This window comes from Peromyscus maniculatus, chromosome 5 (genome assembly GCF_049852395.1).
Source record: "Peromyscus maniculatus bairdii isolate BWxNUB_F1_BW_parent chromosome 5, HU_Pman_BW_mat_3.1, whole genome shotgun sequence".
Classification (NCBI taxonomy): Eukaryota; Metazoa; Chordata; class Mammalia; order Rodentia; family Cricetidae; genus Peromyscus; species Peromyscus maniculatus.
The window spans coordinates 65,644,689-65,663,994 of record NC_134856.1 but is presented as its reverse complement, the minus strand read 5'-3'; the positions used below and the strand labels follow the sequence as shown (position 1 = coordinate 65,663,994).

The 19,306-nt window shown below is 42.1% G+C and overlaps 1 protein-coding gene across 2 annotated transcripts in view; it reads right to left on the bottom strand.

Moving 5' to 3' along the window:
* Nucleotides 1–19,306, bottom strand: part of Odad2 (outer dynein arm docking complex subunit 2) — a 154,142-nt gene that overhangs the window by 95,422 nt on the left and 39,414 nt on the right. For both annotated transcript variants that reach the window (XM_042277920.2, XM_042277921.2), the window contains 2 exons: nucleotides 2,827–2,973; nucleotides 2,244–2,453 (listed from right to left, as the gene is read on the bottom strand). In XM_042277920.2, the coding sequence (XP_042133854.1) occupies nucleotides 2,244–2,453; nucleotides 2,827–2,973 (357 nt within the window). The remainder of the gene's footprint in view (nucleotides 1–2,243; nucleotides 2,454–2,826; nucleotides 2,974–19,306) is intronic.

Below are 19,306 nucleotides of genomic sequence, written 5' to 3'. Positions count from 1 at the left end.
TAATGTGGATCCCGAAGACTGAACTCAGGTGGCCAGGCTTAAGAGCAAGCGCCTTGACCCACTGAACCAGCCCACCAGCCCAAACACAGAACTCTTTCAAATAAAAGAGAATCTACCCTTCGCTAGCTACTGGGTAGTTACCAAGATTAACTCTGTCAAAAGTGAAACTATTTTAAATAATATGTTTAGACTAAACTATAGACAATAGAAACAAAGAAACAAAACATTCCATACCACCTCCTTCTGGATCAGGGGGCTCTTATATTTTCTTCCTTTGAGAAAGTACCAAGATAGTATTTTCTTAGTATAGCTCCAGTATTTATAATAAAATTATTTGTAAATCAGGCATAGTGGTATATACGTACCTATGATCTCAGCACTCAGGGGTCAGAGGCAGGATTGTGAATACAAGATCAATCTGGGCTAATACATTTAGGGCTAGCCTAGACTGTAGGGCAAAACCTCTTTACAAGCAACAACAGTAATAATACTATCATAACCCACATTATCACTGCCAGTATTTCAGAAACCCAAGCTCTCCAAAGCCATTAAGGCTTTTCAAAGTTAGTTGGATGGCTTATATCTCTCAGAACCACGAGGGGAGGGCACAGCTTTGTACACATGCTAACTGAACCCATTAAACTAATTGCCAGGGTCCTCTTTCTCTCTTTGTAATGACCAAAGTCACCAAAGACATTAAAGAAAATCAATTCACTCAAGGGACACAGCCACAGGTCGGGGTGCCCTGGGAAGGAATGAAAGCCAGGCCTCCCCAGATGAGGCCGCCTGCCATTCTTCAGGCTCAGAGTCTTCATCTGGTAAGGCAGAAATCACTATTCACACATCTACTCTTCCTTCCTCCTCCATCACCAAACCCCATGATTATTCACCATGTAGTCAAAACCACCCATGCCAAATTTAGAAGGGAACACCCAAGCCTAAGCGGGGTCTCAATTTCAATTCCAAATTCTTGGTTTATTTAGCTGGGTATCAAAGGACAGTGGAGTCCAGGCAGGGGAAGGCAAGGAATATGGCCACTGCTTTCAGCTGTGAACTACAAGAGATCACAGAGAGGAGAGAGAGAGAGAGAGAGAAAGAGAGAGAGAGAGAGAGAGAGAGAGAGACAGAGACAGAGACAGAGAGAGACAGAGAGAGACAGAGAGAGACAGAGAGAGAGAGAGAATTCTAAGATGATGGACTGTGCACAGGACAGAAGAGCCCTGCAGTGTCTGTCTGCAACAGCTATCCTCATGATCCCTCTAAGTCTACACTACTTCACTCCGCCCTCTCCTTGGATAAGGCCCTGTAGTGAGAAGCACACCCTCGGTCTCCCTCTCACTACTCCAGCCCTCCTATCATGGATCTGGCCATATGAAACCGGTAGCAACTTTGAAAACTTCCATGTCAGTCTTGGCTCTGTCTTCCTGAAGTGCCTCTCCTGGTGTGTCTGCTGCCTACCAAACACCCCCACAGGCCATCAAGCGGCATCTCCCTCCAGCCTTTCCTGACTTTCCCCTTCTAAAACTGACGGCCCAACCTTCCTTTATTTCTCCACCATTCCCAGGACGGGCTGGCTTCAACTGAGCATCTAACACGCACACAGCACCTCAGATACCTGTGTTTTCCCTGTCTGTCACTTACTGCTACTCAATTGTACGCATGGTTGGAGATGTACATTTTTTTCTGCTCTTTACCCTGCACACACATTCTCAACCCAACTCAGCCATCCAGTACTGACCATTCCTATTCCTAATTTGGCTGCTATTTCAAATCACATTAAAATGAGAGTCATGATCTTATTAGACTCCAAGCTGCCAAGCTTACCTCCTACCACAAGTCTCATCATTTCTCTTTCTCTTCTCCTTCCCTGTCCTCTGCCTCCTCTTCTCCCTACCCCACTTCTACCTCTGTTGCATCTCTCCATCACCCTAGGAATTAAGCCTAGAGTCTCACAGATAGTAGGCATCCCTCCATCACTGAGCTACGATGCTGCCTTGGTATTTCCACTTCCTATTATCTCGGATCCTGACAAGTGACAATATTTTTAAATTGTCTATTTATTTGAAAATTGAGATTGAGCATTCTTTTATGGCCCTTGCTAATGTAAATACACGGACAGCATTCTTAAAGACATGCTATCCAAAAAGGGGAGGGCACACAACATGGTGACTAAACACCCAGAGCATCAGGTAGGGCTGTGTAGGTGTCTGTTAGTATTCAAAGATGGTAGTGGTGGTACTCACCAGCTTGGTGATGCCTCCATGCTGTCTTACTGCCCGCCGGGCTCTTTTGAACTTGGCAACGTTTGCTATGGTCTCAGCTGCCAAACACTTGAGACTCTTGTGTGGAGAATCAAGTATATTAACCATAATTGGTAAGCCCCCAAGGTCAACAATATTACGTCTGATTTGAGGATTATAACTGATTTCCTTCAGGATTTTTAATGAACCAATCTGTGAGGGAGGAAAGAAAGTGGCAGATGAATGAGGGTTTGATATATACTCAGTGCTTCTTTTTAAAAGGTCTAGGTCTACCTAAAAGCCTTCCTCAATTAAGGTTTTTAAGAAATAGTTTCCATCCCTGGAGGTTACACACGTCCTCTATATTTTTCTTCATTTATGTAAACAGACATTTCTCACTCCAAAAGCACAAGCAGCCAATAGGAAGAGAAAGAAGAAAATGGGAATGAAAAGAAAATGCAGCTAACAGATCCACAACAATCATAGTCATGACATATGAGACCGAAAGATGTGCTAGACACCCAGAGCTTCCCAGAGAGCTGTGAGAGGACCCCGGGCTTTTCAACCATTGTGGCAAAGTCCTTACCTTGCATTTGACTTCATCTGTATCAAGTAGATTTATTAAGACTTCAAGCCCTCCAACATCTCTAATTGCCAGCTGACAGGTCTCTTGGGCTAAGTTGAAATCCTTCATGGAGCACAAGGCAATCACCGTGGCTGTCTGATTGCCCCCCTAGGAAGATGCAATGCCGTAGAAAGGTTAAATAAAGCCACATTCCCATATAGGCGAATCCACAAGCTAGGAAATGTGTCTCCCCATACACAGCACATAAAATTTTTAAAAGTTCTCTGAGTGGGTTATAATTTGTTAAATGAATTATGGTGAGCCAAAGCATGGAAAAGCTGTACAGAGCATCATAAAATGTTATTCCAATTAAGCGCCAACATTTACAGTGGGACTCCTTTAAACAGCTACAACATTGGGTGATATCAAGGCATTAAAGAGAGTCCAGGGGCACACCTTAAGAGAGTGACTGAAGGATGGAAGTTTTATGTTGAGGTAGTAAATGGTCCCCCCAGTTCTTGATTAGTGCACTGGGCAACACAATCTACATCTGAAAATTTCTCCTACTAAGATTGAGAAATGCATGCTTTTGGTCTTTGTCCAGTTTTCTGACACATAATTCTTAAATCTTTATAATGTTGAAAGTGATAACTGTCTTTTACATCTAATAAGATGGCTGGTGTCCTCTGTTTGGGGTCAGGATTCTGACTGTCCTCAAGAGGGTAAAAAACCCTAAGGGTTAGGATTTTCAGCTCTACTAGTTAGTTTTGGGAAGGCCTGGAGGTTAAGCTGATCACAAATGGCTAAAAATTTCATCAATCAGTCTCTATAAAAAACCCCAAAGAACATGGTGTTCCTGGGGAGAGAGGAGTTTGCCCAGAAAGGGCCTAGAAGCCCTTGCCCAATACAGCTCTTCATGGGCGTTGTAACATTCTTTGTAATAAGGCAGAATGCTGATTAGTTTTTATCAAGTTTATACAAGCTAAGGTCATCTGGGAAACAGAAAACTCAATTGAGAAAAATGACTCCATCAGATTGGCTGGTAGGCGAGTCTGTGATATGTTTTCTTGATTAATGATTGATGATTGATGATGATTGATGATTGATGATTGATATGGAAGGGCCCAGCCCACTACCTGTGGTGTCTCCCCTGGGTAGGTGGTCCTGGGTTGTATAAGGAAGCAGGCTGAGCAAGCCATGAGGATTAAGCCAATAAATAGCATTCTTCTATGGCCTCTGCTTCAGTTCCTGCCTTAAGTTTCTGCCTTGACTTCCCATCATGGTGGATGCTAGGCTGTAATAAACCCTTTCCTCCCTGAGATGCTTTTAGTCATGGTATTTATCACAGCAAAAGAAGCCAAGCTAGAACAGCCAGTGAGCATCTTTTCCTGAGGCCTGGGAGCTGTTCTAGAAAGTTCATCACACTTGATGGGAGTGTTGTGAGAATGCTGTTTATAAGCGGTGAGAAGCAGCGGTCGTAGCTGGCCTTGTCATGGGCGTCAGCACGAGGGAGCGCCATCTTGGACAGCCTCCATTGGAGCCACTCACAGTTTCAGAAGAGGCATCCATTGCTGCAGAGTTGCTTGCTCACCTGTGGGGAAAAACCCTCACACTCTTTGAAGTCACACAAGTCTTCTATGTTGACTTTCGGTGTGACCATAGAGGGAGAAAAATTGTTTTTCCTTCATGTATGTACATGGCACAGTCTAGAACAGGAACACTGGAGAGACTGCATGGGAAGTAGCAGACCAGCCAGACTTAGATTAGGTGCAGGGAGGGCTGTGGGGAAACAGAACCTGGTTCTGTAAGACCTGGGGATGTGTGGCCCAAAGGAAAAAGAAGCTTCGTGTCTGTGACTGACTCAACGGCCTTGCAGAGCAAATGGCAAGACTTGTCACAGGTGGAGGGCAGTGACAAACTGCCCTTCTTCAGAATTAAAAACAAAACACCTGGGAGATGAGTGTGGCAAGGAGGACCTTGTTTCCATGAAGGGCTCAATGCCAGTGTGGAGAGGGTTAGTCAGCATGGGTACAGCTTTTCTCTCCATGGGATGCCCTTTGCCCCATGGATACAGCAAGCAGGCCATTACCAGATGCCAGAATCTGGTACTGGATGAATTCCTAGCCTCTAAAATGGTGAGAGATAAATGTCTTTTCTTTAACAAGTCCTGATATTGTGTCAAAGCTTCATAAAGCAGACCGACAAATGTAGAAAATAGAGAATATGAACAATGCATATCTACAATAAAATACATATTTATGATACATTTATGTTTTCTACCTATTCATATTTTAACATATAAATGTGAAAATTGGCAATTAAAGATGCAGTTTTGTATAATGGATAATACATAAAAACTATACAGAAATGGCAAACAGCAAACTTCCTCCTTCATATCTCACACATGCATGTACACAGTTCCTCTCATGTGAAGCTAGTACAGTTTATTACTTTTAATACAAAAAACTAAGAAGGGATTATTTAAAAGTTTAAATCAAAAGGCTAAGAGGGGAAGCTTTAGATCTCTGCTTTCTTATTTGTCCTAAGAAAATGTCCTGCACTTCTTAAAAGTTAACAGGTGGTGACATCAGTGCTGCTGGCCATGTTTCCTCCCTTGAGGTAATCCAAACTACCCTTGTATAAAGAGGAGGTTTAGAATGGCAAGAGCAGTTCACCACCTACATGTAAAGTATGTTGTTTTATGGCTTTGAGTCTCTTTCTCCTGACTGTCAAGAGAATTGTAGGCACCATTTACCCAGAGCTGGCTTTAAGGTATGACACAGTAAGTCCTTATCATTGGGTTAAAAACTCCATTATTTGTGTATGCAATACTTTCAGGCACTACTGCTTCCTGTTCTCTATCTAGAAAAGAAAGGCAGGAAAACAACCAATAACCACAAAGAGGAGTGTGCATGTCATCCAGTCCATCATCGGGTAAAGCAAGCAAAATAATACACAGAAAGGGGAAGACAGGTGAGAAGGGAATTCCTCCAATGAGACTGTAAATGTTTCCACGGTTAAAAGGCAGCAGAGCACCTGAGAAGCAGTCTGAAGGCTCTGCACAAGTTTCCTCTACTGGGTGTTTGGGAATTCAAACCCAGAGCTGCCGATGGAAGGAACCCTTCAGGGAGAGGGTTCAGATTGGTCATAGCTGCAGAAGAGCAGGTAACAGGGGCCGGGGTATCCAGCCACGGTCACAGCCTCCTCCCATCCCAGGCTGTCTTCAGGATCCAGAATGCACTGTCAGGGCGTTCTTGGCTGCACATGATCCAGGTTTTTCTGGACTGCTGTCTTTCTTTTCTTTGGTAGAGCTTTTGGGTTTGCCTTCAGCACAGTCTTTGGGTACTCTGTCCACCTCCCTTCCTAGCCTCGCTTTTACTTCTGAGTTTTATGTCACACTCACACTCCAGCAGCAGCACATGTAGTTTTAAAACCCATTATGATAGCAGGCATCCAAAAGGTGCGATCATATATTTTTTCTGAATTATCTATCACTAGATCAAAGTCAGAATCAAAGAAAAGATTCGGCTTTATTGGTATGAAGTTAGAGCCTTATAGACAAAAAATTCTGTAAATCAGCTTTTTCTGAAAATCTGGAAACATATTCATAGGCTTGGGGGATTTTTTTAAGAACAGTTTTATATTAGGAAAAGTTAGTTTTTCCACATTTCAGGATTTCCTCCGACTCTTGTCACTGACCACACTCCCAAAAGGATTATAAATCTTTCAGAATGAATACCAGAAGACGGGAGCCAAAGCATCCAACATACAGAGGCACAAATGTTGGCTATTGCCATTCTTCTAAATACCAGCCTTGTAAAGGCTCCTGAAGGCTCATCCTGCTTTGTCCAGATCCCATAAACCTCCGGCCGGGCAGAAGCTGCACACCTTTGTCCCTTTACAATTAAATCTGCCGAGAACGTCATTAGTTGCCAATACTTATTTTCACGTTTTATCACACACTTGCATCTGCGGAGTTTTAAAAGCTGAAGAAAACATAGTAAAACATATTTTACTAGCTTCTGAAGGGTTTTCAGAAATGTATCCCATAAACTTTTCCATTTCTGAAATGAATACAATTCCTTTGCTGGTTGTCTTCCGGCCCTGTGCCTCCTCACACGTCTCCAGCCTCCATCTTGTGTAATTTATATTTCTGTCTTCAGCCAGGAAGTGTTTGTCCACTGTCCCAATCAGTAGCCACATTCAGAGCTAAAATAAATATCTCTCTCCTTTTTCTCTTTCTCTCCTATCTCTCTATGTCTCCTTAACCTCTTTGCTTTTCTTTAATATAATTTTATTGTGAATGTTATATTGCTTTTTATTTGTGTTGGTGAGGATTGATATGGCCTTTCTCATACTAAACATAGACTCTAGCTACAATTCCAACCCATGTTTTGGTGGGACAGACAGATGTTCCACCCTGGTCATGGGAACTGCCAAGCAAGTCATTCTGCGTTTTCACATGCATGAAAGAAAAAAATAATTGCTTTTATCCTCTTACAATGAGAGAACTGTTGGCCTACAGTAGAAGCTTGAGTGAATTAATGCTTTATACAACATTGCTTTTTCCGCATGTGTATGGATGTTCACTTGTGTGTAGGCCCTCATGTATGTGCATACATGTGGAGGCCAAAAGTTGACATTGTGTGTCTTCTTCTATCTCTCTCCATTTTACATATATTGAAGCAAGGTCTCACACTTGATTTTGCCAGTTCACATACTCTAGCTCACCAGATGGCTCCGGGGACCCACCTCCCGCAGGCTGGGAATATAGACAGGTCCCCAAGCTTGTCTGGCATTTCCATGGATGCTCTGGAGCCTGTCTCCTGGCCTCATGCATGCATAGCAAGGACTTACTTCCACTGGGCCATCACCCAGCTCCACATTCCTTTTTGAAAGGCGGAATGAGATAAAGCTATTTTCTAAACAATAAACTCTTTGAAATCAGAAATACAATTCTATCTGCAATACAGTGTAAGGCCCTCTCTCACTGTCTATGAGGAAGAAATAAGCTTTCAATATGTTGAGGTAAACAATATTTTTCAAGCCACTTGAGATCATTTTGTATTCTTTGGTTAGCATGCTCACCATTTGTCCACTCTGATGACAAGCACTAGGTATGTATGAACAAAATCAGACTTGATCCCAGCCTTTCTGGAATGCAGGGTGTGGGGCTAATAGAAGAGAAAGAGACTCATTTTTAAAGCCCACATGGAATAAACAAACAAACAAACAAATAAATAAATAAATAAATAAATAAACTTTGTTTAAATGTTTCCAAGTTAAAAAACAATCACATTGAAATGAATCAAACCCAAAGTCTCCAAATCTCAATGAACTTCTTCTATACAGTTAGAAGGAATGAAATAAGTACCATAAGGCAGAAGCATGGGCAACACAGATACATCTAGGCCATCCTCACGTGGAGGACGGATGCCTAAATTAGAATCTATGTGGAAAGGAGGGCATTCCCCAGTAGCACATGGTATATGTACAGAAGCCCAGTGTGGAGTGGAGTATGGCCTAGTCAAGGGTTCTTACAATCAGTGTTAACTAATCCTGAGTGATAATGTGGGACACAATGAGCCAAGATCCCAAGTGAGTCACTATAGCTCCTGTCCAGGGGCCAAGCTGAAGGTTTTAATCTTTAATATTTGAGATGGGGTCTCCCTCTGTAGTCCTGGCTGGCTTTCAACTTCTGACCCTCACACATCTACTTCATTAATAACAGGACTATGTGTGTGCCACTATAGCTGGATGGATTTTAATCTTTATTACAAGATTGGCTAGGAAGAGCCAATGACATTTCTAAAAGATCACCCCAGTTATGGGAGTTCCCAGCTGGAAGAGGCAAGTGTGGACGTGCAGAAACATTTGGCTTATTGCAAAGTTTCTGAGAAAAGAGGGAGCCTAGAGTGGGAGGCCGAGATGACTCAGGCTGCACCAAGGGGACTTTGGAAATGAAAGTTCGCTAAATTTTTCCTTGTTCAGGAAGGGATACTATAAGATGAAACATAGATGCAGGGTCTTCATCGGCACTTATTGTCAGGGACCCCTTGACCCAGTGAGACAGGGAGGAAGACAGAGGTCTGATCTCCTCCCCCAGACACCCCACCACCTGCAATCAAGAAGCAGAGGGATGCCGGGTAAAGAAGCCACATAGCCATCACCACACATTCAGCTGGCCTTGGATATTCTCAGCATTTTCCCTCCAAACACACCACTCAGAAATCAAGAAAAGTGAAGCCCTTCCAGTGTCTGCTCGTTAATGATGACAGAGGGCACAGTGCCCAGCAGGCAGCGCTTGGAGGCCTCTCCCAGGATCAGAAATAGCAAAAGGTATTCAAGAGACTGGCAAGGACCAAGCGAGCCAAAGCAGTAAAACTCCACTGCTTGGCCTTCTGTTTATTTGCAAATCTATTTCACACTGATGAGCCAGCACTCATAAACCCAAGACTCGACTGAAGCCCAAGGAAAAAGAGAAAATACTATTTTGTTAAGGCAAAAGAAAAGTGTGTGTGTGTGTGTGTGTGTGTGTGTGTGTGTGTGTGTGTGTGTGTGTAATGAAAATTAGAGTCAAGCTGTCACTGCAGAAACTTACAAAATTTTTACTTAAATTGGGTAAGCATTGATGCAAGGATTCCATGTGCATTCCTTTAAAATAGCTATGGGACATTTGTGCAAATTGACAGTTTATTGGAGCATTTTAGTCACTTCAATGTGGAAAATTTTGTAGCAAATGTAATTGCCTTCCTAAAAAGTTATGAGAGAATGAGTTTAATAATTACAGTATTTAATAAAATAGTTCAGTAGAGTAGCTATACACAGGATAACATTTAAAATGAATGTCTCTGCGTCCATAACCCCAGAAAAATAAAAAAAAAATTGGGTAGTATGAAAAAATAATCCCCATATTGGTATTAGTTTAAAAAAAAGTCTATAAATAAATGTCATGAGAAATGTTTGCTATATATAGGGGGAAGCTAGGGAATTTAGTGAATTACGAAAGTTCCTAAGTCAATTGGAGGGTCACACCGGCTTGGATGAGAAGACTCAATGTTTTCTAATTACTTAACAGTAACTTACAAATTCATGTAAATCAATCAAAATCCCAAACTTATTTTTTACTTTTAAACATGAGTCTTAACTCGTTACAAAGATGATCTGAAGCCAGGCATAGCGGCATATACCAGAAATCCCTGAACTCTGAAGGCTGAGACAGGAAGAGCAGGAGTTTGAGGCTAGGCTGGAAGCTGAGGCAGGAGACTCATGTCTCAGGGTTGAGGTCAATTTGACCTATACAGTGTGATCCTATGGCAAAACAACAACCAAAATATCAGAAATGGAAATACACAAAAATTAGTTTTTAAATATTTAAGACAAACAAATGTGAAGAGACATGAAAGCTATTCAACATGGAACCAGCCTGGCACCAACTATGTAAAGCAGGCAGATTCCCTCAGGGGTGACCTGTCTTCAGTGGTGGCACAAGGCCACTGGAGGGCAGAACGGATGAGCCTAGAGTCTGTGCTGACGACTAACAGAGCAAAAAGCAGTTTGATTCTTGTCTATAATACACATCAGTGAAATCCAAATAGATTAGATCTGAACCTATTTTTAAAAGCTAAAAACAAAACAAAACAAAACTATAGGCTTCTTGTATCTGGGTAGGCATATGTTTCTCTAGGCTTGAGAAACCGTCTTGTGTGGTTCAACTGGAGGTATTCTCTACGCCTTCACGATAGTGTTCTATACAGAGGCAGCGGATGACTACAGGGAACAGTGTTTTCTATACATAGAGGGGCACTACACTATGAGCTCACAGCAGCTGTGACAACATACACAAGATCACACTAAATACCAGCCTGGAGATGGGAAGCAGGCACAAAGTACCATGTCTAGCTAAGGCACTATTGGCAACTGATGGAGGCTGGGAGAAAGATTCTGTTTTCTTCACAAGTGCAGCCCTTGGTGGGTTGACCGTACTCCAAGTGAAAGAATATATGGGCAGCACAAACCGTACTTGATGGGTCCAAATGAAAAAGGACATGAAGCTGTGTGGGTAAAGAAGAGGGCATGGGTCTGGAAGGAGTTGGTGGAGGAGTGAATATGATCAAAACACTGTATGAAATTCTCAATGAAATAATAAGACTGATAAAAAAGGAACAGAATAAAATAAAATGAATTTGAACACACACACATGCACACCTGTCTACCAGAAGTAAAATATTCCTGTCACCCTTGACTAGCCTTAGAAAACATTTCTAGATTCTACTACACAAAACTCATGGGCCATACTGAACAGGCTAGATGCTTATTAATGAAGCAAACAGCAGATAAAAAGATATGTGAAACATTGACAGAAAAAATCAGCAGTCCGAAGAGCAGTCCAAGGGTTAATTTGCATCATCAAGAGTAAAACACCACATAGCACAAAGGGGGAAGATATGACACAACGTTATATTAAAAATGCTGATTGGCAGCCTTCTTACTGGCCGGTAATATGAATTCTCAAAGAAGACACAATTTTCTCCCATCAGAACTGGATGAAATAAAAAAAATACTGAAATTAATGAGAACTTATGGCAATAGATTTTAATCCCGGATGAAGGACCTCATTGACGTGGGAATATTTTTAAAGACTGTCAGTATCTAGATCCCATCCCAGACCAATTCTGCCAAATCCATGGTAACAGCCACCAGGGCCTCAGGGCCTGCTGTTTGTTTCCTTTTAAGAACCCTGAATGATTTAACTCTGTGATGAGAGTTGAGAACATTAGTTTGTTGCTGCAGAATGCTGACACGTGCTTATTACAAGGAGAGGCCAGAAATTCTTTTCTGTAAACTAAGCTTAATCTTGTCAATTGGTTTCCTTTAAAAGGAAAAAAAAAAAAACCACAAGTCTTCTCAAACTTCAGGGTGCACATATTCTTCCCCTTTGAAAACAACTTTATCGGCTCTGGGGAGGTGGGTCAGTCAGTAAAGTGCCTTTTGCACAAGCGTAAGAACCTGAATTTAGAAGCCCAGAACCTGCAGGAAAAACATGTGCGGAGCCTGTAACCCCAGCACTGGGGCCACGGGGAGACAATTGGAACCTTGGAGCTCACTGACTAGTAAGTGTACTGAAATCACTGAGCTTCCTGTCACAAAAATTAATGTGGGGTGCAATCAAGGAAGAAAGAGTTGTTCACTTCTGGCCTTACACACAAGCACACTTACACACATACATGTGCACACACCAATATGAACACATTCATACAACACATAAACTCACAAAAATAAAACTTTATTGGGATAAGTTGATGTACAAACATTTGTACATATTGTGTAATATATATATATATATGATCTATGTGGGTGCCAGGGATGGGTCCTCATACTTATGAAACAAATGCTTCGTCCACTGACTGATTTCCCTAGCCCAAGCCTCTTCAATTTTTAAGTACAAGTACTGTGCAGATTCCTATTACTTCTTTTTAAGACAGAGTATCTCAGTTTCTTTTCTCCTCCTGTTAGAAACCACCCTGACAAAAGCAATTTAAGGGATAAAAGGCTTATATTCACCATTGTCCACAGGGTACAGTCTATCAGGGTGGTGGCTTGAAGCAGCTGGTCACATCACACCCACAACTAGGAGACTGAGAGAAAAGAATGTGTATGCTCAGCTCACTATCTCCTTTTATTTCATCCAGGGTCACAGTCCAGAGCATAGAGACACCAACACCAAGTCTTCCTGGCTTCATATTGCCTAATCAAAATAATCCTCCACTGGCATGTCCAGAGGCCTGTCTCCCTAGTGATTCCAAATCTCATTAAGTTGACCATGGAGGTTAACCACTGTGGTGGTATTATGTTCCCCCAAATATTGTGTACCTTAATAAAATTATCTGGGGTCAGAGAACAGACAGCCACTAGATACAAAGGCTAGAAAATGGTGACACTCACACCTTTAATCCTAGCATTCCAGAGATAGAAATCCCTCTGGATCTCTGTGAGTTCAAGGCCACATCGGAAATAGCCAAGCATGGTGACACACGCCTTTAATCCCAGAAAGCCAGCCTTTAATCCCAGGGAGTGGTGGTAGAAAGCGGGAAGATATATAAGGTGTGAGGACCAGAAACTAGAAGAATTTGGCTGGTTAAGCATTTGGCCTGGTTTAGCTTTCAGGCTATGGAGCAACACAGTTCAGCTGAGATTCATTGAGATGAGGACACAGAAGCTTCCAGTCTGAGGAAACAGGACCAGCTGAGGAATTGGCAAGGTGAGATAGCTGTGGCTTGTTCTGTCTCTCTGATCTACCAGCATGGACCCCAATAACTCGCCTCAGGTTTGATTTTATTAATAAGAACTTTTAAGATTCCTGCTACAAACCACCACATGGGGTCTGTGTTTATAGTCTGGGTTGGCACCTTGAATTTCCTACATAACTCAGGCTGGCTTTGAACTCAATCTTCTGCTTCAGCCTCCTGAGTGTTGGGATTATAGGTGTACATCATTATACGTGACTAAAACTTATTCACATCTTATTCAAGTAAAAATTTACACACATTAAACAACCCTACATTAGAGCTATCAAGAATTTGTATTCCCTGCTCATTCTCATATTACCTTTTAAAGAATTTGTCCCACAGAAGTAGATCATGTATCTAAGAGATGCATCCAGATATTTGCAGTATGACTAGAGTAAAAATTAGTTGTTACCACTGGGGGAACTGCTAAACAAATTAACATTTACCTATAATGAAACATTATGTGGCAACTCAAAGGACCAAACCAAATCACAATATTAAATATAAAAAGAAAAATGTAAGCTGGACATGGTGGTTTGCGCCTATGTCAGCACTCAGGAGACTGAGGCAGGAGCATTGCTATTTGTTCATAGAGAGCCCACACTAAATATTGAGTTTCAGGTCATCCTGGTCTAGTGAGTAAAATCTTGTCTCAAAAAGAAAACAAAAAAGTGTGGCTTTATTTGTACAAATTATGAAATATCTGTAAAAAAAAAAAAAAAAAAAAACTTCATTCACCCAGCTTGAATTTTCATAGCGAACATGCACTAGTTTACCATTTCTATAACTTTTTAAGAGCTTAAACCAAAGAGGGACTATATAACTTACATATGCTGCTGTTCTGTGCATTGGGGAAATATTGGCAGGCCACAGCAGACAGCCACACCCACCCAGAGAGTGAGGCTGGGAAAGGAGCCACAGCCTTGCTAGCACAAATCTCAAAGGCTAGTGGACCAGGGAGGGACACGAGGCTCCTATTTTCCTGCAAACACAGTGTCTACTAACGATTATGGCAGATCTGTCTATATGCAGATGTAAAGTGCATGAGCTGGGCCAAAATGGGCACTGCTCACTCCTGTTTAGTTTTTCACTACAGTAGTGTCTGTAACACGAAGTCCTATTTTTAAAAACAAAGGGCAAAGCAGTCCTTCACATTATACAAACTGGGAACCAGCCAGAGCAAATTTTCTCCAATCAAACAGATGTTTGGAGAAAAGCACACTTTCAGGAACAAATGTGGTGCAACAGATACACCAGGGAATGGATTTCCTCAAAAATCTTTTGCATGTTCAGGTCATTACATGTAATTGCCTTAGATATCAAAATTTTACAATACAAAAGTCTTATGGATAACTAAATGGCTAGCTCACACTACCTGCTCATGAACAGACACACAATGAACAAATGAATGAATGAGTGAGTCAAGCTCAGGACTCCCCCCAGGCTTTCTTTTCCCACTTGGGGTAAGAGGGTGCTAAAGGTGGAATCTACAGCCTTGAACATTGTGAGTACATGTACTAACACTTGTAGGGATTACTGTGTGTCTGTGTGTGAGAGTGTAGAAAGAGTGTGTGTCTGTGTGTGAGTGTGGCGGGAGAAGAGAATGAAAGAGTGTGTGTGTGTGTGTGTGTGTGTGTGAGAGAGAGAGAGAGAGAGAGAGAGAGAGAGAGAGAGAGAGAGAGAGAGAGAGAGAGAGAGAGAGAGAGAGAGTTGATATTTTGTTTTTGTTTTGAGCATTGTTTTTGAGATGGGGGTCTTGCCATGTTGTCCTCATTGGCCTCCAATCCCTGGCATGAAGTGAGCCACTGAAACTATAAGCAAGTGCCACTGTGCCTAGCTGGAGATTTTTAGCATTGCCACTCTTTAGTGGTTGGGTTGATGTGGTGATATGGTGGTGACTGGGGGTGGGTCCAGTGGTTATGAGTCAATAGCATGCATTACCAAGCTCACCTCATTACTCTGCTCCCTCCGCTCCATTTATGACAGACAGGAGGGCAAAGGGAAAAAAGTGAAAAACTAAAAATGGTATTCGTATGTGGAGTGCAGAGTCACCATTGGGGAGGTTATGCTTCCTTCCTTCATCACCTCTTCCATGATTAAAAACCAAAAACCAAAACAAAACAAAAAATACCAAAAAAAATCTGAGGCACGATGATGACATCATTTTGATCTTCAGGCCCCACATGGTAGAAAGATAGATTTGACTCCAGCAAGTTGTCCTCTGACCTCTATACTTACAATGGGTTGTTTGCATGATGCATATTTACGCGCGCGCGCACCCACACACACACACAAATTAATCAAGTAAAAAATTGCAATGACCATATTTGTTTTTGGACAATATGAGCTTATAGAAAATACACATTTTATGTAGCCTCAAATCTTAAAATGTGTTCCTTCAAACATGATAATATTTATGAAAACATAAATACAAACTACTATGTAGAAACTTTATAGATAATGGGATTTAAGCATGATCTCTAGCAGATAATACCAGGGGAGGAGGACATAGGTGTGTGTCTGGTTGACATCAGAATGTCTTAATCGCTCTCACTATATGTTTTGAATCAGAGTCTCTCACTGAACACAAAGCTCCTTCTTTTGGTAGAGTGACTGTCAGTGAGCTCCCAGGAGTCGTCTGTCTGACCATCCTCCGTGACTGAGCTTACAGTCTTGTGGCGCTATACCCAGGTAGAGATCCAAACTCAGGTCCTTATGCTTGCAAACACGATCGGCCCAGCCATCTTCCCAGAGCCTCGAACACATAATCCTTAAAGCTTTCTACTTAGGTTATGTCTGAGGACTGATTTTTTTTTTTTAGGGTAACCCACATGAGTGAGATAACATGCACAATCTTAAAAATATTACTCTGGACAGCAACACTTTTCTAACAGCTATAGTTTACTGGGGACATGAACAGTGACCAGTGCTTTCCATTTTCAAATGGCCCCTTTTTAAGAACAACTTGGCTGCCTCTGCTCTCGCCCTCTTTAAAACCGACTCAGAGTATACGCCAATGCTGCCTTCCACAAATGGATAGCAAGTCGTCCCTTTACAAAGGCTCCTGTTCAGCCTCTCACTCACAGGAAGCAATGCAAATGAGAGAGAAGATGGTGAAGCCAGGTCTACAAGCCTCCTGGGTCCCAAGTTTCTTGACAGTGGGACAGAATCACCAGGCAACAGGCAGTAAAGATAGAAGCTGGATGCGGTCCCAGCCCGCAGCCGCCTTCTGTGTGGCCTGCAGCAAAGGATTTCTCAGCTTTTCCACCAATGAAACAAGGATCAAACCTCCTGCCACTCCAAACCTAAGACACAAGTAATGGGAATGGAATTTAATTAAGTGTAATTGATTGCAAAGTACATCAAATTCCTACAATGAAAAAAAAATATTTAACTCCCAATTACCACTCAGAACCTGTTAGCCAGTTAAGGGCAGTGTGTGTGTGTGTGTGTGTGTGTGTGTGTGTGTGTGTGTGTGTGTGTGTGTGTGTGTGTGTGTGCGTACGTACGTAAACAGAGCCCCAGAAAAGCATCTTCAACAAAGATTTCAAACTGGAAACACATCTATTACCAAGAATGCCCCTTCAGTGAATCCTGGGTGCCTCTCTTGAAACTATAGCCTAGTGGCCTTTCTGATATGACTGTCTTATAGATGTCACTCTGAAGTCAGTTCTCCCCCAATGCCCCAGGTAACCTAGGGGACTTCCAGGCACCTTTGTTTTCCATGGTCTTAAATTCTAAACGTGTGGATATGGAACTGAAGAGAAGAGTGACTGCCATGGCCCATGGATCATGTGAAATGAAATAGATATGGGTGTTCTACAAATCTGACGATGGAGAGTGGCCCTCCTGTGTGATGCTGAAAATTCTCTCTCTTCCAATGCAACCCCTTGTTACTGGTCTGCTCCTTTCCACTCAGCTCCATTTTCCTCCCCTTGCTATTGGACACATCTTTCTAGACTAGTGCTTTTGTCTCCCCCTGCCCACTCTCCTAGCAGAACTCTTTAGGGAGGGGGGCATCTGGATACATGGCCCTGGGAACCCACCCTCCATTTCTCTATTATTACATAATCATGTAAGGGTCAGACCCACTGAGCACAGCATTTCAATGTCTCCAACATTGCTTCTTCATGTCACCTTACTGAGCCTAAAGCTGAGTCCAGGGTGACACAGACACATCTTCCCCAGGCAACAGTCCTAGGAAATGCCAACAGGTGAGAGAAACATGATCCCAGATGCCCCAGAAACCCCTGCAAACTACCAAAGGGCCAGCTATGCCCTTAACATCACCCTGATCACCTTGGTTTTCTCTTCAAGTTAGTGCTAAATTCTCGACAGAATCCACATAGAAATGGATTCTCACAGTATTTTATACTTGGGTGAAGTCAGTCATTCTTCAGTTTAAGGCCATGTACATTAACGTGTTGGAAAGTCAAACCTATGTATTTCTACCTCCCTATGCCCCACCTGGCTTTACCAGAGACTATCCATCTATATCAATTTGTAACAGCCCCTGCAAATGATAAACCCTCTCTCCCAAACAGTTGCTTCTCTTATTTCAGTTTTTCCATATACCAGGTTTAGAAGTCAATGAAATATCACTATGGTGTTAGGGACTCAGAAGAACTGTAGCACACAGACATTAGGAAACCGTTGCCTCTAATTATTGGAAATTATCAAAAGCAAAATCTTTTTTCTTGCAAGATTTTAAAGCCACTCCTGGCCAGTGGAGGAAGGGGTATCTATATCAAGACAGCAAGTGCAAAAATAAATGTGTATCTCTAAGGAGAAAGGGGAGCTAAAAGAGGGTGGGGGAGTCGGCAGAGCTGTCCACCGAAGGGACTCTGACTCAGAAGCAAGATGAACTGCAGTTAAGGGGTGGAGAGTAAAGACAGAAAGGAGAACTGGCCCAGGAACTTCAACCCCCTTTGCAACAGTTAGGCAGAAGTTCAAGGGTCAAGCTCACAATCAGGCAAGATAGCCTGCGGAAAGAAATGAACTGAGTAGCACCTCTCTACTGAAGAAGCAGCTAAGAAGTTGAACAACCTGATCATCATGGTAGCAAAATACAGAATGTAGGTACTTGTCAGTAGGGGGCTGAAAAGCAGTGTGGCACTTCATTTAGAATTAAATTGTGGTCTACAGCCATACCATCCTGAACATGCAAGATCTCAGGAGCTAAGCAGGTCCGCTTGATCATTACTTGGGTGGGAGAATGTAGGCAGACTCATGAGCTAGGTGGACAGAAGAAGTTGGAAGGTTGATGAGTGAAAAAAAAATGTAGTGTAATCTTTAATTTTAAAAAATTGTGTTATAAAATTCCAGAAGAAGTGTGTGTGTGTGTGTGTGTGTGTGTGTGTGTGTGTGTGTGTGAACTTTTACAAGTTGAAGTGTATGCAAGTTAAAGCCGACTATTTCAATATCAACTCCCTTGTCTTATTTGCCAGGATCTGAGCTCACAGTGCTGGATAAATAATAAGCTACAGTCCATTGACCTGTTTCAATATTAATGAGCTCATCAATTTTTTTCAACAGCACAGACATTCTATCCTTGGAAAATGGTAGGGAGAAAGTCAGGTCAACATTACCATTTCTCTGCTAGTTTAAGTCTACATTGGAGCCATAATTTCATAAATTAAAATGTCAGGTATATTTATTTTGAGATTACCTAGAGACATTCAATTTTGCATTTCAGAGACTTTTTAATATCCTTTTGTGTCTCTGTATAAAATGGTTACCTGTGTCAAAAACCTTGAAATCATTTGTAGATCTACTTTTCCCCTTATTGGCTGTGTTAAGAGTATTTACCTGTGGGAGCTATAAGAATTCCAAGCAATTTAGTGTCTGGCCAAAAGTATCACATTTGCACATGATTTCCTGATGAATAACTTGTGTGAGTCTAAGTAGCACTTCATCAATAAATGTTTTCCTTAGCTGTTCTGGGACAGAAACAGCACATCCCCATTTGGCCCCCAAACTATGTGGATTTATCCTAAGTAGCTGAATCACTCAAGGTAGCCGTCTATAACCAGGCTATTAGGAGACTCTTTGCCATGGTCCCAGCAGGATGCCCTCTGCTCCCTTGCCCAGTGCCTTCCTATTTGACCCTAAGAGCCAAAATTCTTCCATGTCTTAGCACCAGTATCATTGGCAACTGGCTTCTTTTTATTTAACGATGGTAAGTCTATCCTTCAATAGATTAGCTCACTGTA